General features: G+C 46.1%; 2 protein-coding genes across 4 annotated transcripts in view; one reads left to right on the top strand and one right to left on the bottom strand.

Annotated features, from left to right (window-relative positions):
* The window catches only part of CTNNA1 (catenin alpha 1), a 112744-nt gene that overhangs the window by 42841 nt on the left and 43182 nt on the right, over positions 1–26721 (top strand). The window contains exons 8-9 of the mRNA XM_065848762.2: positions 24518–24598; positions 25322–25474. Of these exons, the coding sequence (XP_065704834.1) occupies positions 24518–24598; positions 25322–25474 (234 nt within the window). The remainder of the gene's footprint in view (positions 1–24517; positions 24599–25321; positions 25475–26721) is intronic.
* Positions 12312–17127, bottom strand: LRRTM2 (leucine rich repeat transmembrane neuronal 2). Of its 3 annotated transcripts, none has more exons than XM_065849072.2 (2): positions 16417–17127; positions 12312–16079 (listed from the first exon to the last, which is right to left on the bottom strand). In XM_065849072.2, exons 1-2 carry the CDS (start codon positions 16418–16420, stop codon positions 14533–14535), a joined length of 1551 nt encoding a protein of 516 aa, XP_065705144.1. In that variant the 5' UTR covers positions 16421–17127; the 3' UTR covers positions 12312–14532. The 3 variants fall into 3 exon arrangements, with proteins under 3 accessions (XP_065705144.1, XP_065705146.1, XP_065705145.1); XM_065849074.2 differs by having other exon boundaries at positions 12312–15630; positions 16417–17116; XM_065849073.2 differs by having other exon boundaries at positions 12312–15651; positions 16417–17115.

Genomic DNA, 26721 nt, shown 5'->3' with positions numbered 1-26721 from the left:
AAAGCGAGAAGTTAATGCAGAAATAACTGAAATGTTTAAAAAAGAAAAAATCAAAAGCCCTTTTGTCATGCACCGGGAGCTAACGGCCTACGAACAGTCATGTTTTTTCCTACAGGATCTTTGAATTGAGGAAGGCAGGGTCTTCACAAAACACCAGGTTGATGTGGTGTTGTGAGAGCTGGTTTGGAGCAGGGTCGCAGCCCATGCTGCTCCGGTGCCTCCTGCCCAGATCCTGCTCAGTCCCACGCAGCTTTTCAGCCCTCGAGGCTGCTCCTGCGTCTGCAGATGCTGTGGGGCTCCACTGTGCAACTAAAATGAATGTGATCCTATGAGGAATGTGTGTGTACAGAAAAAGGTAGTAATTAATTAAGCTGCAAATATTAGTGTCTCGGTGCTGTTTTGTAGTCCTGTGGAGACATCTGCCCCCCCAAAAAAAGGGTCGTGGGTACTCAGAGCTGGAGTTCAGGCGATGTTTCTGAAAGCGCAGGGAGCTCGGACCCCAGGAGTATTCCTGATGTCATTTCCAGTAGATGGATTAATTCCTTTTATGCGTTTTGTAAACTTGCTTTTTGACTTCAGTTGTATTGCCTGTTTCTGGAGCGGTGCCGCTGTGAAGGGAGGGGATGTGGAGCTCTCGGTACTGGGCTGCACTGAAGTGTAGATTCAGTTAGAGCTTATTTCTTGGTGTAAAACTGAATTTAACCAGCTGGGTTTTTCAGATCACTGTCAGCTTAAGTACATTCCATTTCCCTGTTTTTTTCTGTGCCAGATTGTACCGCTCTGTACATTAATTCTGTTTGTTTTGAATAGCTGCTGCTTTATAATCTAATGCTAATTTAAGTCATCTATCTAATGATTTCTTTACAAGTACAGGCTGATACAATAAAAATGTGAAATACCTCTGCATCCCATAGCTCTCTGCTTTGCCTTGTTTCCCTTTTCTGAATGCTGCCCCTGGTGCTGCCACCTTCCCAGCCCACCTGGGACACGCTGCCTGCTCCTAAATGGTTTATTTCCTTTGACATTTGTTTTCTTTTGAAGAGGGGCAGCCACTTTGTATGCGTCAGGTTTGTGCTGGAATTTTAAATACTTTAATGCATTCTCATTATCTGCAAGGGTGGCTGGCTAATTAGTTGGCTCAGTAAATAATGGCTTGATAGTGCCTCTGTAAAGGATGACGTTATGCGTGTCGCGTTTTGGTGCCTTTTTATTTGTGCCCAGTTCCTCAGTGAGTCACTTGCTTTAGATGAATGGAGGTGATGGGAAGAAGGTTGCTGGCGGTATTGAACCAACACCAGCGGGGTCGGCCCCAGGGCAGCCGGCCCGGCTTCTTCCCAGCTATTTTGCTTTCTGAAGGGGCAAGTGAAGGTACCGAGGTGCTGTGTGGGAGGGAGAGGAGCTAGATCTGCTCTTTGGTGCTGGCGAGGCTGGAGGCGCTCGGGCGCTGCGCCCTCCTCACTCAGCTTTTGATGCTATTGCCACTTTTTAATGCCTTTTGCTTCCTGTTGAGGACAACTTTGTATCTAGTGTTTTTGTTGCTGTTTCACAGGTTAAGGTGGCTGAGTCCCTTCCTACAGAAAACACTTAAAAATCTGTCGCAAACTAAAGCTATTTATATTCCTAATAATGAATAGGGGATACATTAATTCTAGCTTTGAAGGTCTTATGACTGTATGGGTAGGATTGTTTTTATTATCTGTTTCTCTGAGCTGTCTTGCCAGGAGTTAGGTGGCTTTATTCCCAGATTTATAATGCATTCTCTTCCTCTTGGAAAGGGCATGTGCTGCCTCGGCTCACTCGTTTTCATTTGAGTTTTGCAGGGGTCCGTGTTGTTCCAATTTTAGTAGTTCTATTTCTAAAGCCTTACATGTGCATGTACAATATGATGGAAACTGAAATACTTCAAGGCTCTCACAATTACTGCGGGTGTAAACTTCAGCCTGCTTTTCATATTTCTGCATATATCTCTTAGTTCATGTAATTTGCAAAGGAAAAACTTGAGCTACTCTTTAGATAAGACTACTAATTAACATCAAAATGACAAATCAGGCCTATAAGGGTAGTGGATTACTCACCAGCCTTTTGTCCCTCTGATTTGGGACATTCCCCCATCCATCCTGCTACTCCCATCTCCCCAGCTCTACTGGAAGCGAGATGAATTGACTTGTAGCCAAGCTTAACTAGTCCTGGTTCAGCAGAACCACTTGTGGGGAAACAGCTGCAAGTATTGACACAATATTGTGCAGCCTGGGTCAGGCCTCCCCTGCCTGCACAGCAATCAGGGCCATCAGGCATCATTTTCACCTTCATACTGCCTGAAGAAACCCCCTGGGTTTGAAATAGAGCTTCTGTCAGCGTTTCTGTTACATCTTTAGGGGCTGTGTAGAGCCCATGTACCCGCCTGCTCATGGTGGGGAGGGAAGAGAAGAGGAGTAGGAGTTTACAGAGTCCTGAAGGAGTGGGTGCCAGAGCCACTGCTCAGTGACCCCTTTACGTCTGAGCTGTGTGAGGTGGAGCTTGGGCGCTCTTCTGCCTCCCGCCTGCCGACTGGGCATGAGCTGCCGTCCCACGAGGGGACCCGGCACACGGAACCCAGCTCAGAGCCCTCAGACCTGGCTCAAGTAGAAAACATGATCCAGATAATAAGAAACTTAAACCTCTTATATTTTGCAAAATATCTCGGGTATGTTTGCTTTATTAATGCTGGGTCCAAGTCTGGCTTGTAGAGTCGTGATTTAATAGAAATAAGGAAAATCCAGTTCAATGAAAACTCAGTTTTAGTGTATGATGTATTGCTGCCAATTTCAGTTTTCTTTTGAGCCCTTAAGGAAAAGATGCATGTTGTTGTCGGATGATTTTCTTGGTACCCTGGCACCTTCCTACTGGTACTTACCTGTATGAATAGAATAGTCATGGTTGCACTTGATGATCCTGAGGGTCTCTTCCGTCTGAAACAATTCTAAGTGATTCTATATTTTTGCCTTTCATCCTGGAAGAACTTGGTCCATGTCGTTTGTCCGTCTCAACCATGACAGTGGTGGAAATGTGTTGCAGAGCTATAGAACCTGTATGCTCTATATTATCAAACCTATGCTGTTAACTTCTTTAGATATAAGTCTTAGGAGGACACCAGTTGCTCTGTTACCTGATAGTGGTACAAAATTAGTACAAAATGTTTGAGAATCTGTTGTTTTCTAGACCAGACATCTCTCTCCATCCCTTCCTCCTCCTCCCTCACATCTCAGGTGGAAATAATAGGTAAAAAAATTACTTTGTGCTATTGCAATGCCTCTTTTTCCCCTCAAGAAAGAATGCATTGATAGAACTAGATGGTAATTTTAAAGGCTTGATTTCACCATTACTTAAGAGGACTTGCTCAGCTGCTGTTGCCTGTGAAGGTATTTGAATGAAATTGTGCTTTCCTGCCCCAGCACAAGGGGTGTAAGTTTGTGTATACAAGTCAGTAAGTAACCGGATTCCTGCATGGGCTGGGGATGGAATTGTCACTTTATATGGTTTGATTGGCCTTAGGATGCGAACTGCTTACAAACCAGCCCCAGCTCTGCTCACCGTCCCCAGCATTTTCAGTGCCCTCGAGTGCGAATCCTGGAGCCAGTCCCAGGGTTCTGAGCGGGTTTTAGCCCTGAGCAGGCCTGAGGATTCTGAGTTGCTGCCATTCCAGTTAAAAGATGTGATGACATTTGGAAGAAGACTAACTCGTGTGTTCTCCTGGTGTTCCTTCGTGGTTGGGAGCAGACTCTGTGAGAGTGAAGTTGCAAATTATAGCTCTTGTATGAGGAAGGAAGGCTTTTGGAGGGTTATTTTTTATATTGGTGACAATACTGGAAATATGTTGCTAGTTTGAAATATCTGTTTGGAAGGCAGTGGAATGCTTTTGATAACATACTGGTAAAATAGGCCTTTCCTCATTATAACCGCATTACATAAAGAAAGAAATAACCGAAGCACTTGTCAGAATAGAAATCAGGCTGTGTAATGGCCTTGCGCGAAGCTGTTGGAATAACGGCAAAGAAGTCCCTTTCTGCTCAGAATGATGTGGGCTCTGTTTTATTTTCCTCAGATCACCGAAACTTGTTCTTTATCACCTTGTGTTTGTGAGCAATTTGCATCAAGGACTTGACATTTAGTTCTAATTCTTTCAGTAGTTTCCACCATTTGTCTTGCATAAGCAAACGTAGGAGACAGTATATAGTAATTATTCAAACAAGAACCAACCCAGGATTAAAGTTAGGAACATTTTCAGCATAGTTTACCCATTGAGCAATACTTAGAGTACTTGGAGGTTTAAATGAGCAGGAAATACCCAAAGTGCAGGATGGGTGACCTGCACCTGGGAATGGGTCAGAAGCCCAGGCAAGGCAGTTGTAAAGTAATAAGCACACAATTTTAACGTACAGATTTAGGGTAAGATGATATGGTCAGAGCCAATGTGCTTTTATACAGATAAAAGATAACATTAAGTTATTGGTTAATGTAGTAGCAGAGGAGTCTTGGTTCTAAGATAATACCTGTATCCTTGAAACCATCTCTATGCAGAGACTCCCATCTGCAGAGGCCCAAACCCTTCTTGAAACTAAATTTTTCTGCCTTCTATAGCTAAACTTCCCCATTAGTATTTTATTTTTGTAAGATTTAATTTTGATTTTTAAATATTGTTTTCACATAGTGCCCCAGGATCACTGGTTGCATATACTTCATATTATTTCAGTTGAATTTACTGTGTCATGTCTCTACTACATTCTTTTTTTTGCTCATTGCATACATGTGCATAATTAATGTTTTAGAGGAGTGGAGCGGTTGGGTTGGTTTGTTATTTATGTCACCTCATCTTTTTGCAGTGGTTTCTGGTGTGTTCCTGGTTCCCAGTGGGTGTCTGGTTGGTGAGCACAGGCTGAACTCTGTCCCTGCAGCGCGGGTTGGAGCCCAGGAGCGGCAGGAACAGGATGTACTGCAGTGTAGCCAGCTTCTCATGAACTACTGAAACTGGTTTTTAAAGCTGATGATCGCTTATTAATTTACCTGATGGAAGATTACTACTTTTAATAAATGGACAGTAAAAACAGGTGTCAGAAAGTTGCAGTTTTGATGATGCAGCTTTACTGTGGTGTATTCAAGTGATGGAGTGCCCACGAAGAAGAAGAAAGCAGTCTGCAGTCTGGTAGCGTCAGCTCATTTGAATGTAGTATAAAGCTTCTTCATGTGTCTCTGGACACTCTCATTGGCGTGCTTTGTCAAGTTAATTGTTGTCCACAGACAGTTGTAGATGTGAAGGGGTAATATCCCTGAAATTTATCTGCATGGTGCGCTGGAGCCGTTCGCCACTCTGTCAGTGCTTTCATTTGCCTGCCGTGCTTTACGACGCGCTGTCAGGCGCGGGGAGATCCGCAGTTCTCTGGAGATGCATTAGCGGAGGGTGCAGAGCTTTAACTTTTGCGTTCTGGAGCTCCACATAACGTTGCTGCTTCCGTGCAAGTGCTTTTTGCAGGTTACGTTGCTGCGTGGCCGGTGGCGGTTGCTGTCCCGCGCCCATCTCTGCAGCAAGGGCTTCCAGTTCATTCCACAAACGCTTCTCAAATTTGGAACAAAGTGGTTGTTTTCTCCAGGTTTCACATTTGTCGAATACCTACATCGCTGACAAATCTACAACTTGGAGTGGCAGAGGCATTGCAACTTGTTCAGCAGTTCCCACCACGGAAGGCATGTTAAAGTCACACACGTGGTCTGTACATATCTGAAATGCCCTAGTCCTCATTTCATTGTTACATTATGTTACGCTGTGGACTATGCGGGTGTTTAATTATTTTAACTATGGGCAGCAGCAGGTGTCCCTCATCCAAAGGACACGTATTTTAGCTGCTCTAGAGACTTGCTCTCCATTCACGGGCACAGAGCAATAACTGGCAAAAGCTCATTATGTGTGGGACTTTGAGCGTTTTACTTTGCAGTTTCACTAAAGGATGTACAAACATCTCCTGAACGTTCCCTGTCACTATAGAGTAACTTGTCAAAGGTGTCTGTTGTGTTTCGCTCGAGACTGTAGTGTCATGTTAGAGATGTAGTACTGCCAAAGTATCTCTTTTCTGGAGTCCAACCTGATCAAGTGTCTCACCTTAGCCTTTTTTGAAGTTTCTGGTGTCTTAGGACTGGATGCTAATTGCAGGCAAAAGGCATCTGTCATGCAGTCAGAGCGCTCTCATTTCCAAGTTCCACAGCTGCTATGGTGCTAATAGATATCCCAGAGCTAAACCGGCCATCCATGGAGAAGAATATAAACTAGAGATGGCTTTCTCCTCCTGCCTGCCCTGTGGCTGTTCAGTTCTTGAAGGCCTGAACCCTGAAGATACAGATTTGATATGTGCAGAGCTTCCAGCTGTCATTAGTTGTTACCAGCCCTGGTCCTGCCGTGAGCTGCTCCTCCCCCGGGTGCCGAGCTGCGTGTCTGTGCTACCTGGGAGCAGCGACACAGCTATTACCATCTTCGGGACTATCTGGAAAGATCGAGGAGGAATTCCTTAACCTTTAAATTACACAACCAGAATTTCAAGCATGGAGTTAATCCCAAGTCTCTGCAGACCTCGGTACGACAGCTGTTACCGTTCATTTGGGGACGGGATGCTTCAGGGCTAGACTCAATCAAAAAGCGGTTCTGCATCTTTACTGAAGCACGTTGTCTTATCCTGAGGACAATGGAGACGATGCTTTTGCTCTTTAAATGAGATGTAGGGTTAGCTGGGGCCTGCAGCATGGCCTGCTTGCCCAGCCGCCAAGGTCGTTCCTGGCTCACACTCGGTGCTTGCTGAGGGTGTTCACTGTGCAGCCTCCTTCTGGGTCAGGCAGGCTGGTCTGGGTACCTAAAATTGGACTTTATTGTTAACAAAGCTCCCTAAAGTTTCCGCGGTGCGGGGAATGGATGAGTATTTCTCCCTTGTGAACTGTTGTGTGGTGCCTTTAGAGACAGCAGCTCACTCGTGTCTGTGTCCCTGTCCCCTTCCCTGTGTTCTCACTACTAACAGATTGTGTCATTATTGGCTTTACTAAAGCTCTATTAATTTTACAGGGTATTTTTTCTGCTCTGAAAGATTAAAAACTGGAAGATGGTATGAGGGTTGAAGCAATCTATTTGAGGGCAGGAATGGATAGTCCAGCTAACAGCACATGGCTTTGGAGGCAGAGGTGGTGGGTACGTGATGGATTATTGAGGAGTTAGTTAAAGGCGAGAGAGCAAATGCGTCCTAATAAGAATACTTGCTGTAGGGTTGAGATGGATTTTGCTTTAACGCTCCTCTCAATATTTTTAGCTCTTTGCAAACAAGAGTAAAACTGCTTTTTGCTATAAGCTTTTCTGCAATACTTTGCACACTTCATAAAGGATATTTCAAGAATTTTTGTAGCTGTGCAGTTGAGAAGTATCTTGAAAGAAGGGCCTTTCTACTTGAAATGCATTTCCTGTATCTGGTGCTGTCTTAAATCTCATGCGGTCTTGCAAAACCCGTTCTACCCATTAAATATGCAGGAAAGCTGTTCTGTTTGGTAGAAGATTGTGTGTTTAAACAGCACAAGTCCTCATTGCTCCTGTATTTGAAGATTAAAAATTCCGCTGCAACACTACCTTCGGATTCAGAGCCATTAGAATGGATTTTTCAGATTTATTCTCCTGATTATTATACAGAAAATTAATTGCTTTTGACTGTGAAGAATTATGACCCATTCATTATTTAAGAACCTCCTTGATGGATGAGCCTTTGCCACTTACTTCAAGAGTTTTCATGAAATAAGGCTGCTTTTTTAAATGGTATAAAACATAATGCACCTGTATCAAGCAGTGGGTGCCCTGCACAACTCTGTAGGGGTGAGGATTGGTGGAAAAGAAAAACAGCACTTTATCTGTGTCTAGTGTGCTTGAGTATTTAACATACAAGTAGTAGAGCCTGCTGGGAGAAAACAGGGGTAAGTTACTTGAACAGCATTTAAAATAAATATATTATATATACATATTTAAAGGAAGATTTATTAGTTTCTTAAGATGTCCCGGTAGTGAGAATACCACTCTAGTTTGGCTGCTGTGTGTCTCTGAAGTGTTTGTGCTCCGTACTGGGGAGAAGAGCGTGTGGTAACTGGGGATCTCTTCCCCCCGGTCCTGCGCAGCTCCCAGCTGCTGTGTCTCATGCTGCTGGTTCAGGAGGCCTCCAGTGATCTTTGTGTGTATTTCAGACTTTGATCTCATCCTTTCAGCAGACTGAGAAAGAAGAAAAAGGCAAATTTCTTGGACCTTGTTCATTAAAACCAGCAGAACTAAGAATAACGTTTTGGTTACCTCTCATCCCAGAAATATTTGCTGAGTGCCCTTAGTAGCCAAACATCTTTAGTCATTCAGCACAGAAATAAACATGAAATTTAGTTAATGAGGCAATCTTAGTCATTCTTTTGTGTCACAGAACAGTTTGTGTTGAAGGGACCTTCCCAGCTCCCCCAGTGCCCCCCCTGCCATGAGCAGGGACATCTTCACCAGCTCAGGTTGCTCAGAGCCCCGTCCAGCCTGGCCTGGGATGTCTTCAGGGATGGTTCATCCACCACCTCTCTGGCCAACCTGCTCTGGCGTTAGGATTTCAAAAAGCTTTTATTCCTGGAGAACAGGTTGCAGTAAATGTTGCCACGAGGGTTTTGTTTGAATCCTGTCCGTCCCTTCCGCCCAGAGCAGCGAGTGGCGCTGGCCCCCTGTGCTGCACTTCTCAGCTGACTCCTGCTCTCCTCGCTGGAGTCTCGGGTTTTTTTGCAGCTGTCTTAACACAGCCTACATTTAAAAGGAAGTGGCTAGTGATGTTGACATTTCCTTGTTACTAATTAGATTTAAAAGCTTTGCATAGTATGTTCAGAATACTACTTTTATATATCTTAACTTTGCTTGTGAAAACAACTGGGTTTGTATTTTGAGATACTCTTTATCTTAAAATTAGGGAGTTTAAGAAAATAGACTTATCATGTGCTTCTTTGAAGTAGTAGAAGGATTTGAGAGGTAGTTACCCAACTGACATTTAAAACCCTGGAGAACTTATTGCAGCCAAACCTTTTGGAAAAAAAAAATAGTAAATGCAGCTAGAGCTTAGTTCCTAAATGATTTTAGCTGGCACTTCAGTGCATGGAATCATCTTGGAACATCCTGCAGCTTGTTCATTTGTTCAGCTGTTGTAGCGAGGCTTTTGAGTTGTGTCTGCGAACTTGCCGCTCCTCTAAATCAGCGATCGTCCTGATACCGAGGCACTGCGAGTTTGAATGGTACTTTCACCGCAGCAGCCCACATAAAGAGCACTTCTTGTGCAGCCAGTGCGATTCTGACACTTCCTAGGTGGCTGTAATTCAGAGCTGAAGTTACGGATTGTTTGTCCTCGTTGAATTCCTGTTGGAAACACCTGCTCTACCGGGTACCCAAGGGCAGCACCCAGGGCTGGAGCTTATCCAAAGCAGTCAAGAGACACCTCGTGTGGGAAGAGCCCATGCAGACGACCTCATTTACTGTAATATAACTGAAGGTGCTGGATTTGATAGGATTATGGCAAGTGGACTGGCCTAAACCTGAATTACCTGCTCTGGTGTAGACTGGTCTGTACATATTGTGACAAAATGAGCTTTGGACACCTCTGTTTGAAAAGGGAGGAAGAAAGAGGCAAATCCAGTTTTACAGTATACACAATTTTAATAACAAAATCTTTCTGCACACTGCACTTTTTTTTTACTCCATGGCTTACACCCCCTCCCACCAGAAGTTGGCTCTTGAAACGTAATTTCAATACAATGCATCTAGGACTCTTCAATCTCTGGTTGCTAAGCTGGTAGAATAGTTCACTTACTAATGTCTTTCTTAGTAAAAAGAAAAATGGGGTAGGTTTTTTGGTGGGTTTTTTTCACAAAGCAGTGGTGGAAGGACAGCAGGTGTGATTTTCAGTGCCTACACCAGCGCTGCACAAGCTGCAGTGTTTGACCTTAGCCCCAGCTTTCCTCCACCTGAGGCTTGATTACATCCCTCTAAGCCTCTGTTCCCTTTCCCCAGATAATCCCCAAAAGGTTTTTCTACAAGGTGTGAAATGCTGACTTTCCGGGTGACCCTGCAATGATCTTTGAGCACCGTGCTGGTGTGATGGCTTACAAAGCAAAGCCTGGCACCAGTTCTAGCGAGCAGGACTCTTTGCGATGGAGGGAGGAGCTGCTGCTCTGCAGCTGCCTTTGATTTTTGTTGTTTCCTTGCTTGTTCCTGTTTTGAGGGAGGAGAAATACTGTATCCCTCTCTGAACTCTTAATTTTTATGGAAAACTTCAGAAGAAAGATGAAGTTCAGCTTCTGGGTAGGTTTCATAAGTCTGAACAGATGGATTTTGATAGCTACACAGATCACAAAATTAAATGAACTTTATTTTCATTAAAGTAGTATAGAAATTAACTTAGACACATTAAAAAATAAGTGTAGTGCAGATTTCTTGTTTAAAGCCACTGGATATTTCTGATTTTATATGTTAGCAATAGGCCACTGTCTTCTGAGGGGGGTAATGGGACATAAGCTCAGATGCTCAGATTAGCGTGCAGGCTTATAGCTGCAAAATCAGATCATTTCTGCTTGGGGAAAAGCAAACAAACCCAAACATTGATACAGCGGCACAAATTATGTTTCCATCTGATAAGAGACGGGAGCTCAGTGCAGAGGAGCCCTCATCTGCAGGCTGAGCTCTAACCCCTCGCACTCCTTAGCAAGCGGTTCTTAGTTGTGTGCATTCAAACGATGATCTAATGCGGAGCGACTAATGAGAGGGGAACCGAGAGCATTAATCCAGACCTGTTCCAGGATGATGACTCAAGGATTGAACTTGTGCTGCTGGGTTTGCATTTCAGTGACAGGAGGAGGAGAAGCGGGGGAGATCTGTGCATGGGATGAGGGTCTGGAGAGCAGCAGCAGCGATGTTGGTGTCTCCAAGGCCCCCAATGTGGGTGAGGCTGTGCCCACGCGTGGGGAGCCAGCTGCAATGCCATTTAGTGCCTGGAGAAACCGAGGCTGTGCAACAGAGATGGTATTGGGGGAGAGCAAGTTAACAACCTCTTGTCATCAGCCAGTGCTCATACTCAAATACGATTAATTGAAACCAAATCATCATGCTTCTTGTTCCATAAACAAAATAAATCAGGCTGCTGAGTAATGCAATTATTACAAAACCCTCCTTGCCTGGAAGAGTCACAAGCAATTGAGATTGGAAGACAGTAACTTGAAAAAAACTGAAAACGCAGAGCCTCTGGTGGTGTCCTTGTGCAGAGCGATGGCTGCGCCTGCCGCGCTGGCCCTCCTCGGGGAATTCAGGTTGACTTCGCTGCTCGTGTTTGACATTCTGCGAGTTTTATGATACCTGTTATCCTAAATGTAATGTTTGTGGAGTTGCTTTGCTTATGCCTGGAACCTGGCAACAAATGGGTTTGGAAATGGCAGACATAAACCACGGCATTTGGGAGGCGAGCTGCGCGTTAGCGGGCGGCGCGGGGTCCCGGTGGAACGGAACGGTGTCAGGGCAGCGGCACCAGCGTGAGCTGGGCATGCTGGGGGGGAGAGGACTTGGTGCCTGGGCGTGTTTACACTGGAACAGCCCTTGGAAAATTGGTGTGAGTGCCTGGGGTGGAAGAAAGGATTAAATCCAGCGTTAGATTTGCTCCTCTTGGGCATAATGGTAAGCTGAGCGCAGAGCTGGGGTGCTGGGAAGACACCTCCTGGCGAGGAACCTCAGGCTTTAGTCAGGAGGCCATGTGTGTTTAGCACGTGGAAGGTGCCGTGGTAGCTCTGGAGCCGCCTGGCAGCACGGGGCTGGTGGATCCTCTGGGAATACAGTGGGGCTCAGTGTGATCTGGTGGCTGGTGATGGGGCAGCCGGATTATTTGCCTGCCGGTGTAACGAATGAGTTCAGTTCTCGCTCTCTCTGCTGGTATCCTACAGATAGACATGAAAATCACCCCAAAAGCGTCCGCCTTTGAGCGGCCCTGGTGTGGCCCATGGTGCTGGGTAACACGAGGGGAGGGAGATGCCCAGGCAGGGACGGGGGCTGCACTCACCTGCCCCATACACACACACCCCCCTATATATATAAAAGTAAAAGCAGAGCAAGCGCCTGGGCGTAAGGGCAGAGCAGTGAGCACTCACTCGTGATAAGGAATGAAACGAGTCTGCCTACAAGCAGCTAAATACCCTTGGATGCCAACACATTTTTGTATTTATCAGCTTAGGTCTGGCCTCCTGGCTCATGTGGGATTTAATCGTACAGAATATTTGCTCTTTGTCCACCTGCTCTGCAGGATTTATTGTATTCGGTTAAAAGCAGTAATTGATTTCCTACAATAGGTGTAAATCGGCTCATCGGAGTATGAACAGAATGGAGGGTTCGAGGGTTATCTCTATGGAAAACCATAGCATCTCTTCATTAAAGTACAGAGTCACAGCAAGTAAACAAAATAATTGTTTTATAAGGGCACTGTATGTAAAAGTAAAATGAAGCAAATTAATATCTTCAAAACCAACAACTGAAAAATCTTTATGTAAAATCTTAACAGAAGTCACACTTATGTTGCTATAATTGTCTTGGACGAATTCATTTCACAATAAAACATCAAACTGTTGTATAATTGCACCCTAAATACCTCACTAAGTGGTAATACAGATATAATAAAGCAGAGTGAAATAGCAAATGGATTTTTATGCAGTGATTTTTTTCCCGTTTAAAAAGTTTGCAGAATAGTTTAGTACAACACAATTAGCATACTGTAATTACTGATTGGTTCAAGGTATGGCAACACTGTGAGGAATCTCTTTTCTTCATCGCTGTGTGCTGGTAGCTGTTCAACACTGCAGCATTGGACACAACACATCTTTTTAGTTATACATACATGTATATATATATCTATATATATCTATAAAAATTTCCATCCCTCTGGTCCTTGTAGCTTTGGTTAGAATGTTTACAATATTTGAGCAGTTGACTTAAAAATAATGTCATCTCTGCAGACCCCCCCGCCCCCGTGGCATCTGACACCACCAGCACTGCATAGATCCGCAAATATTTACAGAGAATCTCACAATATAGGATAAATAGCAATATGGTGCTTCTGGCTAAAGAAAGCAAATTACTCCTTAAGAATGAGGTGCGTGTGTGTATATATATTTAGATATGCTTTTTAAAAACGGTATGCTAGTTTAGATTCTGTCCCATATCGAGTAAGAAACAAAACATTTTTCAGTGAACTATTCTATAGACTAATCATATTATCCTAACTTATCAGCAGGTATGTAATTGTTTGTTTTGTTTGTTTTTAACTAGTAATTACCTTGAATTTTGGGGGGAGGAGGACAAGTGAGAGCTTATATTACAGGGGCTCATTCTGTCTCCAGAGAAACCGGTGGAGTTAGTGCATGAAAATCTCTGCCAGGAGCGAGGGCGGCGCAGCCGGGGCGGCGGGGGCACAAAGCCACGCTTCTTCCTGCCTTCCAGCTTCGCCTCGCGCTTCGCGTTTACTTCTCTTTAAGAAAAACTTGTATTAAGGGTATTTAGACATGAAAAGGCATTGAAATGCCGTTTGGTTGTCCTAAGCAACTAGCCTGAATTCACGAAAAGCATCATCAAGCCAAACCAGAGAGCCGATAAGAATTGAATGCACTTAATATTTAGTATTGATCCCGTTGCACTGAGCTCTCCTAAATAAGCTGCGCTACCCGCTTGGGGAGCGCCTGGAGAGTCGTCCTGCTAATTTGTGACCGTCCTGCTAATTTGTGACCCTGGGAACGGCTCCTAGCTGTGTCTGTCTGGAGCCTGAGCAAGGTCCTTTGAAACAAGCTGAACTATGAATATGCAGATAGGAAAACTGCATTTAAAATAAATTCATCCATCCCCAACGCTCTTAAATCTCCACCTGGACTTTTGTTATCCCCCACCCCCACTCTTTTTTTTTTTCCCTTTTGTTTCCCCTCCCCTTTTTTCACTGGTGTGAAATGATCAGAGGGGGAAAATCTTCCTCCCCGGCAGCTTTTCAAGTGAGCGGAGCCAGCTGGAGCGTTTGGGATGCTACAGCTGCAGTGGAACAAACGGAGCGAATGTCCCCCCGCAGCTCTCTGCACAGATAGCCAGTATCCTTCCCTCGCACTGTTCTCAGTAGAAAAAGCAGAATGTGGAGACTTGGGTATAAATGTTCACACACAGTCATATAATTACATAACATGAAACATCTTACATAGTTTGAGGTGAGCGTCTCTTTAGACTTTTAAACATCAGGAGTGCAAGTTTAATGTAATCATTGCTTCTTTAACACTGAAAATATTATGGATTTATTTTTAAAAAAACTTAAAAATACTGCACCACTCCATAAACAATGTTTCCATTAAGTAGCTTGGAAAATTAGGCTTTATGTCAACATTTGTAAAAATTAGAATCTGATATAGGTCCCCTACAATTTTAAAATAGGTTACTTATCTGATTTACTTTGTGATGGCATGTGGGTATTATACTTCACATTCTTTGTACGGCAGCTGCTGGCACTTGCACTGTCCGTAGCCGTTAATGATGATGAAGGGTCCTTCGTGGGTGGGTTCGTACTCGTTATAGGGTCCCTGGTCGGCCAGGTTTGCCATATGCAGCCGCGTTTGGGATCGGAGCTGCCTGTGGTTTTGAATCATTGAGCACTGCCTGATTCTTCTTAATGTGGGAGGGCAGCACTTCCTGGAGATGAACACTATAAAAATGATAAAAAAGAAAGAAAACAATAAAGCCATTGTTCCTGTAATTACCCTCTGAGTGAAGATGGCATTGTTTGGCTCCGGGAACGGCTCTTCGGTGGTGACGACCATGCCTGCCGTGGTTGGAATCTCTTTGTCTCCCATATGGAAATGAGAAGAGCTTATTCTTTTTGTGGACTCGGTAGTGGGAGCCGCGTCCGTCGTAGCCACGGGGGTGACAACAGTCGATAAATTCCAGCAAAGCTGAAAGCCGTACACGGCGTCCAGAATATCCTCTCCCTGGGCGTGGTGGGGGCTGTGGCACAGGATGGAGTGTTCCCAGCGCCCCTGGAAGCCCCCCAGCCATGTGGCCAGGGCGCAGATCTTGGGGCTGCACTCCCACAGATTGCCCGAGAGGCCCACGGTGCTGAGGGACCTCAGCGAGGTCAGAATCTTGGAATCCAGCGTGGTGAGCTTATTGTTATCCATTAGGAGGGTTTTCAGGTTAGGCATAGTTTCAAAGACGGTTAGGTCGATGGCTTTGATTTCGTTCCCAGTCAAATCGAGCTTTTCCAAGGTGCTCCAGGTCCACTCCATCCCACACGTCAAGTTGCTAATTTTGTTCCACTGCAAGAAGAGCGTGTGCAGGCTGCTCAGCCGGAGGAAGTGAGCAAAATTAATCTTTGTCAGCTGGTTGTGCTCTAGGTGAAGCTCCCTCAGCTTGATTAATCCCGCAAATCCGTTGCGAGCCAAACTTCGCAAGCGGTTTGTGCTCAAATCCAGGAACTCCAGGCTACGACAGTCCCAGAACAGGCGGACCGGGATGGTCCGCAGGGAGTTGGAACGCAAGAGCAATGTCTGGAGCTTGCGAAGACCGTAGAAGAGCTCGGGGTGCAGAGAGGATAACTGATTAAAAGAGAGGTCCAAATTCTGCAGGTTAAGCAGCTGGCTAAAAGTTGTGTTTGGCAAATGAAAGATTTTGTTGGAACTTAAGACTAATTCCTTAAGTTTATACAGTCCTTGAAAAGAATCTTCTCTGACTGTAGCAATTTGATTATGATCTAAGTGAAGCCAAGTAAGTTGACTGAAGCTTGCAAATTGATCCCTCTCAAGTTCAGAAATATAATTGTGCCTCAGTGACAAACCTAGCGAGCCCTTTTCAGTGGTGTTTGGCACTGAGTGAAACCCCTGAGAGTCACAGTAAAAGAGCAGCTTCTCACAGCGACATTTTGGTGGACAAGCCATGCCCAAGGCAGGCAGCATTTTTAAAACCATACTCATTGCATATAGTGCTGCCAGCATACGAGCCCCTAATGGCCACTTGAAATGTAAGCCTGCAGAATATAATTTAGGAAAACAACAAGATAGGATAGCCTTATCAGTACACTTTGAACATCACCATGGAAGATTTCACTGCAGATAACATTGCCATGCATTTCCGACAAGCTAATTCTAAATGCAAGAAACAACTTTTACTATGAAACACACAATACTTGGATATTACACTTAGGCTGAGTCTTCAGCCCTGTTACGGAGGATTACAGTGTCACAATCGGAAAACACTTTTGTCATAAGGTTCAGGGCAGAAAGATTGGCTTTAGCACCTAACTGCTCCTTTAAAGCACAGCCGGTCATTCGTTAGACAAGGTATATAGAAACGCAGGGACTTACCCATTCTTTTGAGCACATTGGAGGTTGCATTCAGTCGTAGTTTTAGACTCAACGCCGTGAGTCTGTAAAAGGCTCTAATGTAAGATAGCCTTTGAATAATTTACTGGGCTTGGTGTCCTTTGATATCGGTGCAAAATCGAATCCACGATGCTCTCCTGGAATATTCCTTTTGAAATCGCTGCCTTGATCTCCTCTAACAGGTCTGCAATTTTTAAATCAACGCTTAATGCAAGTTTTCATCCTCGGTGGCTGCTCAGCTGTTTAATTGAAGCTCACGTTTCCTTTTTGCGCAGCTGTGGCTCCCTTTAGTCCTAACTTGTTGATGGCAGATGGGTGGCTTATTGCTGAGAGAAGCTTCTGTAGTAGCATGAGTGCATTTACTGAAAAGCTTTTCAGGGAAGCGGCACAAGAATGGATTTGCTTATGCGCTGCGACCACACAGGGCTGTATATAGGCTGACGTCACCCGGTGACGTTCCTTTTGTTTGGGTTTTCCAGAAGCTTTGCCGGTTTAAAGCGTTGTGCTGCATACTGTGATCGTTTTAAAGACCACTGATAGAGGAGGGGGTGGGAAATAAATGGACGGTAGGAGTCCTTGGTCCTCACGATAGAAGGAATAGGAGAGACTCGCTCCCCCCTCCGGCGCTGTGTGCAGAGCTGCGGGTGGAGGCGCCTCAGCGCGAGCTGCTGCCGCTCCCCTTCAACGTTGCCGGCAAAAGGAACTTTTAGGTGCTAAACATGCCCGCGTTGAATAGAGGATGCTGTTTAGCACCAGCTTTTTGTGGAGGTGAGAGGGATTTGGCAGCTCCAAGCTACGCCTGACAACTGTGGTCCCTGCGAAAGTGGCGGAGGGGGAGAGCGGTCATGTAGATGAAGGTGGCGTGTCAGAAAGTACAGCGCACAGCCCGGGAGCAAAGGAGGGGAGCGAACCTTTCGAGCCATGAGAAATTTCTGGAAGAAGCAAAGCTCGTTTTAGGGCACAGGAAAAATTTAATTGGAATCCAGCTTGACAGCATGCAGTTATGAAACTAGAAAATCTGTTTTTCCCCCCCAGCCGGTGGTTTTTGTACTTGCTTTCTCCTGGGGCCAGGAGTGCAGGAGAAGTGAGGCTGGCATTTACCGTCGGGGCTCTGAGTGCTTCCCTGCGGTCACCGCTTACGTTCTGGTGTCAGGAGCCCCTGTGAAAGGGGGGACATCACTGCCATCAGCATCTCTCTGCGGTGTGGGTCCATGACGGTTATCCCTTGTGTTTCAGAGGTGCAGGAATTAGCATTTTTGGAGGCGGTGACCCCGCGAAGCCGCGTGTGCTGTGCCAGCCAGCGTGTGCTGCGCCAGCCAGCGTGCACGGGCAGCGTGGAGGAGCAAACGTGCTGCCCTGGCTGCTGCTCTCAAAAGTTCATTGCCCTTTTATCTGGAGCAAAGTCTCCTCTGGGACAGCTGGTGCTGAAATGGAAAGGAACAGGCTCGACTTAATATTTTTAATGGTTTTAGGATTTTTGTGTGCATGTGCAGGAAAGCTTCCAGAGCAGCTGCTCTGGTCTTGGTATGGATGAGGCAGGGAGGTGTTAGCTCCCCGCTCTAAGCTCTTTTATTTTCACCTTGAGAGCTAAAGCAATAATGCAGTCAAGGCACTTGAAAATGTTTGAGGTATCGCTTACGACCCCAAAATACGGCATGAGCTGAGAGTAACAAACTTCCCGTGCTGATGGAGGAAGATGCTGAGATATGTCAGAAGAAACAAAATGACCGCTTGTGTAACTAAGCTTTGGTTCCTCAGAGGTATTATTTAAACTAAGGTGATGTGTTCTGCCTCCGCAGTCCCGGGGCAGAGCTGCACCCCTGCCTGCGGTGCCTCCTCTGCGCTGGGCAAAAGAAAGGGATGGAGAAGGTGAACTCTTCAAAAGCAAACAAAAAGAAAACCTCAAACCCACACAAAAACCAGAGCAAACCAGAAAAATGCGGGAGAGTAACTAATGATACAGCAAATTAGGAAATGCTAGATGAATTTCTTAAATTGCTCTGCCTTAGTAAATGTTTTCACATTTGCAAAGAAATGACATAAACCTATGTAAAGAGTTTGATCACGTGGAATGGTCCCTGCGCAGAAGGTGCGGAAGCGGCGCTCAGGCTTGGCTGCGGGTGCCGGCTGTCGGCTGCGCTCTGCACCCGAGACCCGCGGCTCTGCCACGGAGCAGCTCGTCTGTGCAAAATCCTGATGGGAATTTCAATAGCATTTAAATATGATAACATAACATTTACAAACAACGTTTGAAGGGTGTCATTAATAAAATTACACAGGCTATAGGGTCAAGTGTTACTCCTCTCCTGTGCTGCCTACTTCTGCTGTTACCAAGAGGCTGAATTTATGTATCTTTTGGAAACATTTTGCTTTTTGCATCAGTATCTGTTGGTAGGTTCCTCCCACATTAAAATTGTGTAATTTGGCACAGAGTTAATGTTCAAACACGGTGAGTTGCTTCCTTTCGAAAGCTCTGCCTTCTTTGGCCCATAACCAAACAAGGGCTATTTAGCACCTTGCCAGCACGTTTCCTGTTTGGGAAACTGTTAACGTGAACTTTACGGGCGCTTTTCTTAGCGAAACATGTTTTTATGTGCGCTTGTCACAAAATAATAGATATTACCAAAAGCTTAAGTCTGGCACTCTGTGGTAATATTCGTGTTTTTCTTTGGGAGCTGCCTGGGGTGTCAAGGTGTCACAGGCTGGGGATAAACCCCAGCTGCCCACAAAACTCCACGGTGGCATTTCTACCGAGACCGAAAGTCCACTTGCATGCCGAGGAAAACCACGTACGAGTGCCATCTGGGGACTTGTGCCAGAACGGGAGCTTCGGAGCAGCGGCCCAAGTCGTCACGTGCGGCACGGAGAGGGAAGCTGGCGTGTCTGCCTCGGGAAGGAGCTTTGCTGGGACCAAACGATCCTCCTGGGGGCTTCTCCCTTACCCCGCTCCTCGAGCAGCAACAGAACTGGTTTTCCTGCTAAGTGCACATGCTGAAAAAGTAGAATTGCACCCCGAGGCTAACGTTGTCATTTAGTTAGGCTGACATCTTGTGGAAGCCTTCCTAGTGGATTAAGAACAACAAATAAGCTAATTTTATTTGATGTAGATGGGGGCTGCGTGACTTTGTGGTGCTGCGGAGCTGGAGGATGGCGTTGCGGTGAGGCTGGGGCACCGGGATCTGCGGCCCTGTGCGCGGCACCAGGCGCACACCCAGCTCACCCTTCTGCCCGGAGAAACGGTCGCTGGATGGCAGCCTGCTGGGGATTGTGGGGACGTTGCATAGAATCATTTGCTGATTTTTTTTCCTAGAAGATAGCCTTGGTGCTGGGTCAATAAGGCTGTGAGGCAGAGGAGATGAGCACAGACATGTGGCTGTAGTGTTGCCAGCTGTCCCCTCTCCATTGGTGCCACCACGCTGCAACCCAGCGCTGAGGAGGGACGTTGGGGTGGGCACAGGATGGGGAACCCAGGTGTCTTTATGCCCATTCAGGTTCTGGCTGAATGCTAGGTGATGCCATGCAGCCTCTGTGCTTTGATGTAGAAGGTTCAGATGGGACATCAGGAAACATTTCCCCAAAGGGCTGTTGCGCATTGGAACAGGCTGCCCAGGGCAGTGCTGGAGTCACAGAATGACAGAATGTAAGGGATTGGAAGGGCCTGGGAAAGCTCATCCAGTGCAATCCCCCCGGAGCAGGAACACCCAGCTGAGGTTCCACAGGAAGGTGTCCAGGCGGGTTTGAATGTCTGCAGAGAAGGAGACTCCACAACCTCCCTGGGCAGCCTGGGCCAGGCTCTGCCACCCTCACCGGGAACAAGCTTCTTCTCATATTGAAGTGGAACCTCCTGTGTTCCAGTTTGCACCCATTGCCCCTTGTCCTGTCACTGGTTGTCACCGAGAAGAGCCTGGCTCCATCCTCCTGACACTGCCCCTTTCCATATTGATCCCCATGAATGAGTCCCCCCTCAGTCTCCTCCAGCTCCAGAGCCCCAGCTCCCTCAGCCTTTCCTCACACGGGAGATGCTCCACTCCCTTCAGCATCTTGGTGACTCTCACCATCCCTGAAGGGGTTGAACAGATGGAGACGAGGTTCCCAGGGACATGAGGTAGTGCCACAGTGCTTTAACGGTTGAACTTGATGGTCTTACGGGTCTTCCAACCAAAATGGTTTCATGACTCACCACGGGAGACTCCTTCCTGCAAAAAACCAGCATGTAGTCCTGCTTCCTCAACCATCAGACCCCAGATATAAACCCACCACCGAAACACGTGTCGCACTTCGTGGCTTCCCCTTCTGGTCCTGAGTCAGCACTGTGATATCTGGGGTTGGTTTGCAGCCCTTGTGTCACGGTGCTGAAGGGGTATAGGTGGTTGCCCTTTGTAGATTAGGTGAGGGGTCAAGGCAAAAATGAAGCGTGTGACAAACGGGATCTGAGCGCCGATGTCCTGGCTCCTGGTGCAGCGTGGGCAGGCAGCGGCACGCGGGCCTGCAGCCGCCTTTGCTGCCCGCCCGAGGAGGGTGTGCCAAACGCTCAAACGCTCGTTGGTCGCTTGTTAAATCACCGCCGTTAACCACCATTACTGCCTGTTGTACAAACAGCTCAGGAGACATTCACGGATTACTTGGAGATGAAACCTCTCTGTGAACCATCCTTTTGAATCAGTTGTGTGGTGGGTGGCTGGCAGGCCAGCGGTGGCACATCTGGCTCACATCTGGGTGCTGATGTGGGGAGGGGGGTGCTGCCAGGCGGGAGGCACCGGTTGGTTTAACTTGAGCTGATACTGAACCACTGAGGTTAACATTGAGTTTTGATATTTAGCTATAGAAGTGTGGCTTTGAGTAACTCATTGTGATATTTGTGCTGTTGGTACTGGTGGCTTTAGGGTAGCATTCATGCACCACCCGGCTCTGGTACCTTTAGAAATCTCTTGGGATGACGTTTTCACATCAGTAGCTGTAGGAAGAGCTTGGTTCAGGATTTGGTTTTAACTCAGATGGCAGGCCAACAAAGGAAATGCATTGTGACAGAGGTGGTGATTCCACTTGCCTCCCTGTATACAAATCCCCTTTCTTTGCTTTAAAGCGATTAAAGCCGAACCTTAGTGGGGATATTTGTGTGAGCTGGAGCAGCAGGGATGCGACAGCGGCTGCTTGTGCTGCTTTCCAAGCAGGGCAGTGAGGATGGTGGAAGAGCAGAGATTATGGAGAGTGGGGGAAATGAGCAATTTTTAACACCAATTCTAGCCTCTTTGATAAAGATCTGATTTAATTTAAAGTAAATTTGCACTGTGGCTATATTTATTATCCTTAATACTGGACAGAGCTGTGGTATCTTACTGTGAAATGACTGACATGGTCAACATGACCCTATTAAATCTACTGAATTATTAGCTACTCGCTGACTGCAGAGCAGAGTTCTGTGCTGAACATCTACCAATCCTATTAGTAATCTGAATATTTGGGCTTCGCTACCATGAGTCCTCCTAATCCTGTGGATTAGAGAAGCTGATAGCTGGGATGCATTGTGCTGCCGGGTCATTAACTGGCTCATTTTTTTAATAGTAAGGGTAATTGGTTACCAGGACAAATTACCCAGAGGTGGTAGATGGTCACTAAGAGCCTTTAAAACACGATTTATTACTTGAAAGAGAGAGAGAGCTCAAACAGGACTTGTTGAGCTGCCGAGTGGAACCAGTGGGTGGAATTCCTGGGTGTGTGGGAGCCCGGACCAGGCGACTGTTGTGCTCAAGGGTGAGCTTTGGTGTGTCCACGTGCCCAGCTGCAGACTGCCCGCTCTTCGTGTGCTCCAGCCACCACAGTCCCGCTATCTCCCACACTTAGTGGTTTATGTTTCATCTTATGCAAAAAAAGGTAAAGAAAGTTCGGGTGGGGAAAATGTGACATCCTTGGGTCAGGGCCAGGACCTTAACTCGAACTGGCTGTGCTCGTTTAAGATGTCATTGACAACAGGGTCTCTGTAGCCAGAGGTGTGAGTGTCCGTCGTGGCTGTCCCATCCTGCCCCAGCCCTAACGAAGGAGCCAGCTCAGTAACTGGATGTGCTGAACTGTTAAATTACCGCAGCTAAATTAACAGGGCGTTTTATGTTGCAGCCTTCAGAAGGAAATTCTGTTAATACTTTTGATGAGCTTCTGCACTGAAATTTCTGAATGCCAACAAAGTGGAAATAAAATGGAGCTGCCTTGCTAAATCCTAATGGGTTTGGATTATACAACTCTTTCTGTGCGAGTACGTGGTGTGGCTTGATAAGAGTGGATCAACAGGATGAAATTGGTGCCGCTCAGACTCTAATGTATGCACTGCCTGCTTTTTGGGGCATTTCACGCAGGAGCGGCTGTGGTCTGGTCTCATGAACCAAGTGTCCATTAGCGGAAAGCATCTCTTGATTTCCTTCTCATCTAAAAGGCGGCTGGTCCTTGTGCGCTGGGGCTGTTCTGGGCTGTGACAGCGGGGACAGCAAAGTGGAAGCGATGGGTGAGCTTGCTCCTAAAGTGCGCTCCTGCGTCGTGGCTGAACGGGAACGCAGGGGCACCTGGGGAGGAGTAAAACCACGCTGCTTGGAACAGCTGAATGTTGGTCTTTCTGCATAGTAGATGAGCATATATCTTAGATCCAAAGGTACTCCTGGAAAAAAGCACCCGTGTGTACAGCAGGGTCGGTAAAATGGTCACGCTGCAGTAGGTACAATGGCGTGACAGCGTCGGAGAGTGCAGGTGGCTGCACCTGCAGGTTGATGTCTCGGTTTTATGTCTTTTAGTTGATGCAGTGCCTGGCATCAGAATTTTGGGAGAGCACCCGCTGCCACTGCACCCCGAGCTGGGCCTGGGACACAGCGATCGCCTTCAGTGGGTGCTGAACAGGGTGGGGCTTCTCACCCTGACACCGTTCTGGTTTTCACACCCACCAAGCGTGGGAACGGCAAACTGGTCAATAAATAAGTAGCATTAATCTTCGCTTTATTTGGAGACTTCAGCTTTGATTTGGGAAGGTGGAGTGAAGAACGGGCCGACGGCAGCGCTGCCCATAGGCACAGCCAGCTCCTGGGTTTAATTCTGGTCACTCTTCAGTTACCCTTTGTGATGAGAATCAAATGGCTTGATCAGGGAGGTGACAAATCTTCGATAATTCATTAAACTAGAGTGACATTACAACATCCCAGTTTTTTCCTCCCAATTCTGTTTAATTCTTATTTGTGCCGTAGTGCGGACTCTGCATTTTAGATCCACGGCTGCCCATCCAAGTGTTGAACAGCAGCCTGTCACCTGGAGGATTGATAACTGGCAAACCCTCGCTTTAGTGCCGCTAAACGGTTTCTCTTCGCAACAGGATAATGATATTCATTGTGGCTTAGAACTTCAGAAATTGGATTGCGGTTGCATAAAGTGTGGTTCAAACCTCCAAATAAGCTATATTATACAAAAAACTCCCAGCAAACCCAGACCACCGCCGTTGTTTGATCTAACACTTCCAATCTGATAGAAATTAGGGTATTTTTGACCCGGCGTCTGCTTAAAAAGCAAGAGGCTGCTGCTGTTCCTGGCCCCTTGCCTTCTGTTTAACAACAGGGCTAACGGGAAATTTGCTGTGTTGAACGGTGGTGGGATCCAGGTCTTGGTGGGTGGGCCTTGGGTACTCACTTGCAACACTGGATTTCACCCCTGACAAATGTTTTCTAAGGATTTTACCTCTAAGATAATGGATTTTTGGCTTTGGAGGGTTGAAGCGGGTTGTTCTGGACTCCGGGCGGTGGTTGAGCTGGACATCCAGAACTCAGAGGTTGAACGTGGTCTGCGGGTGATAGGGAGCAGAAAGACGTCTGGATTTATGAGACCACCTTTTTCTCTGGAAGAAAGTTGAAGGGTGTTAAGGGTAAAATCTGAGATGTCAGATGTTCCTGTGGTGGCCAGGCCAGCCGGGAGGAGAGTGCTTTAGCAGGGAAGGGACACTGCTAGTGTGCAAAGTCGCAAAATAACAAAGGAGCTGACATTGCACATGAAATGAATAATACTGGTTTTACTTTGAGACCCTGAGTACCCGTTTACCTCTTTGTTTCTTGTTTTGCAGGCTGGACGCAAAGAAAGAAGTGATGCACTCAACTCTGCCATTGATAAAATGACCAAAAAGACCCGAGACCTGCGTAGACAGGTAATGAATGTATGAAGTTGATATTTGTGGAGACAAATGAGTGTGTTTAGCGGATGAAAAGCGAGAAGCTTCCAGTGCCTGGGTCCCAGGGAAACATGGGCTGGAAATGTAATCCCTGCTAAGTGTATAATAAACATGTTGGATTCTTAATCATCCTTGTGACAGAGAGACTTTGAAAAACCCAACAAACCAACAAGTCACCTCACATTTGCTGGGTTTTGAACACAATCAGATATGGTTTATAATTGTTCTGGTGTTCATCTCGGAGAGCACATTTTCTTTGAGGACTCTATGTGACATCCATCTTTTGCCCATTTGGTTTTTAAAGCAAGATATTCCCCTTTTCAAGTAAATGTGAATATGGATCAAGTTTGAACAATAATTGTATTCCGTTAGAAAATAACGAAGTTAAATCAGCATGTTGTTTAATCAGCTGGGGGAAAGCGGCAAATTTGCTCAGACAAAACCAGTATGAGCTGCTAAATCAATATTCGTCGCCAAACTGGTGACTTGCACTTATGTAACTAATCCAGTTTTTTTAAAGAGATTTAATTTAAATAGAAGGAAAAAGTGTATAGATGAGACTGAGTGCAGGGAGAGCCTTGACCACACAAAGAAAGAACAGCGACAAAAGTCCTTCAGGTTGATGTATTAATATGGTAAAAAGAAAAGCAGTAGTGGGATACTACTGGAAAATATCCCATTCTTTGATTTTTGTTTTAGCTCCGCAAAGCTGTCATGGACCACGTATCAGACTCTTTTCTGGAAACAAATGTTCCGCTTTTAGTCTTGATTGAAGCTGCCAAGAATGGGAACGAGAAAGAAGTTAAAGAATATGCCCAGGTTTTCCGTGAACACGCCAACAAATTGATTGAGGTAAGGTGGTGCAAATTAAAATGAAATTATCACTAGGTAAACTGGGACAAGCCTGGGCAAAGCAGATTTTGGCAGTCTGTTGAAACAAAGAGCAGATTCTGTAACAAATTTGCTTTTAAAATTTCATTTGCATGAATTTAAATACAACTCAATTTAGTATTAAATAATTAAAAACATAAGCTTATCAAAAAGCAGTGGCTACTGTTATATAGCCCGTGTAGATTTAGATATGATACAATGTGAATATATGACGCTGTTCCCCTTGCTGGATGCGGTGACTGGAGATGGTGACCTGGACTAAGGAAGGCCGTGGGCCGGGACTGTCCTGCTCTACAGTCTGATCTCTTGCTTGAAGTCTGGAGGTTTTTTCTTTGCAGTAAAATACCAGCGGCTATAAACAGACCTGCTATGTGAATACTTTTAGAATGCAAACCTGCTTGTGCGTGTGTAAAGAGCAAACAACGGACAAACGGAAGACTCCGGTAACAGCACAGCCCGTCCCTGCCTCCGTTGTGTAACTAAACCCCAAAGGCTCGCAGCCTTTTCTGCAGAGTGAAGTTAATCTGGGGGAAGGTCAGCCTAAATCCGACTGACCCATCTGAGCTAAAACGCATTGAAGATTAAATGTGCTATTAAATGTGGTAGTTTTCCAACAGGTAGCGCAGTTCCGAAGAGCAGCGTGGGTTCATGCCCCGTATCCACGGCTGCGTCTCGGTAACCTCGTCCTCCTGCCGCTGCTTTGGCGTGCGAGTCCTGTGCCCGCTGCTGCTGAATGCCAAGGAGCAAACGTCTGCAGGGGTCGTGGAGGAGCGTGCCACTAGGAATCAACCTCAAAAACTCCTCCTGTGCACTTGGAGGCAATCCGCTGGCTCCTGTGCTTGACCTCAGCGGCTGCCGGGAGCAGACGCGGGCCGGTTAATGTATTTCTGCTCTCTCGGTATCGCTGCGTTTGATAATTGAGTCCGTGTGTCTCTGGGCTTGTTGGGAATACTTTCAACACAACTTGACAGTTTTAAATTACTCGAGAGGAAGACTTATCAAACATCAGGAAAAGGAGTTTCTGACTCTCATTCAATATGTTTTTCTCACTTTTTTTAAAGCCTTAGGGGCTCTGAGCTTGGTGCACAAGTGCCCCGTAGTCTGCGGTATGTCGGGCTAGACCGGCTCTTCCGAATCGCTGTTCAAGCAACGAAAATCTTTGATTCTTTTAGTGTATCCATTCTTCACTTCTGGCCTGCTGCGTTTTA

This window comes from Patagioenas fasciata, chromosome 14, assembly GCF_037038585.1.
Source record: "Patagioenas fasciata isolate bPatFas1 chromosome 14, bPatFas1.hap1, whole genome shotgun sequence".
In the NCBI taxonomy this organism is placed as follows: domain Eukaryota; kingdom Metazoa; phylum Chordata; class Aves; order Columbiformes; family Columbidae; genus Patagioenas; species Patagioenas fasciata.
This window is presented reverse-complemented; position numbering and strand designations above follow the sequence as displayed.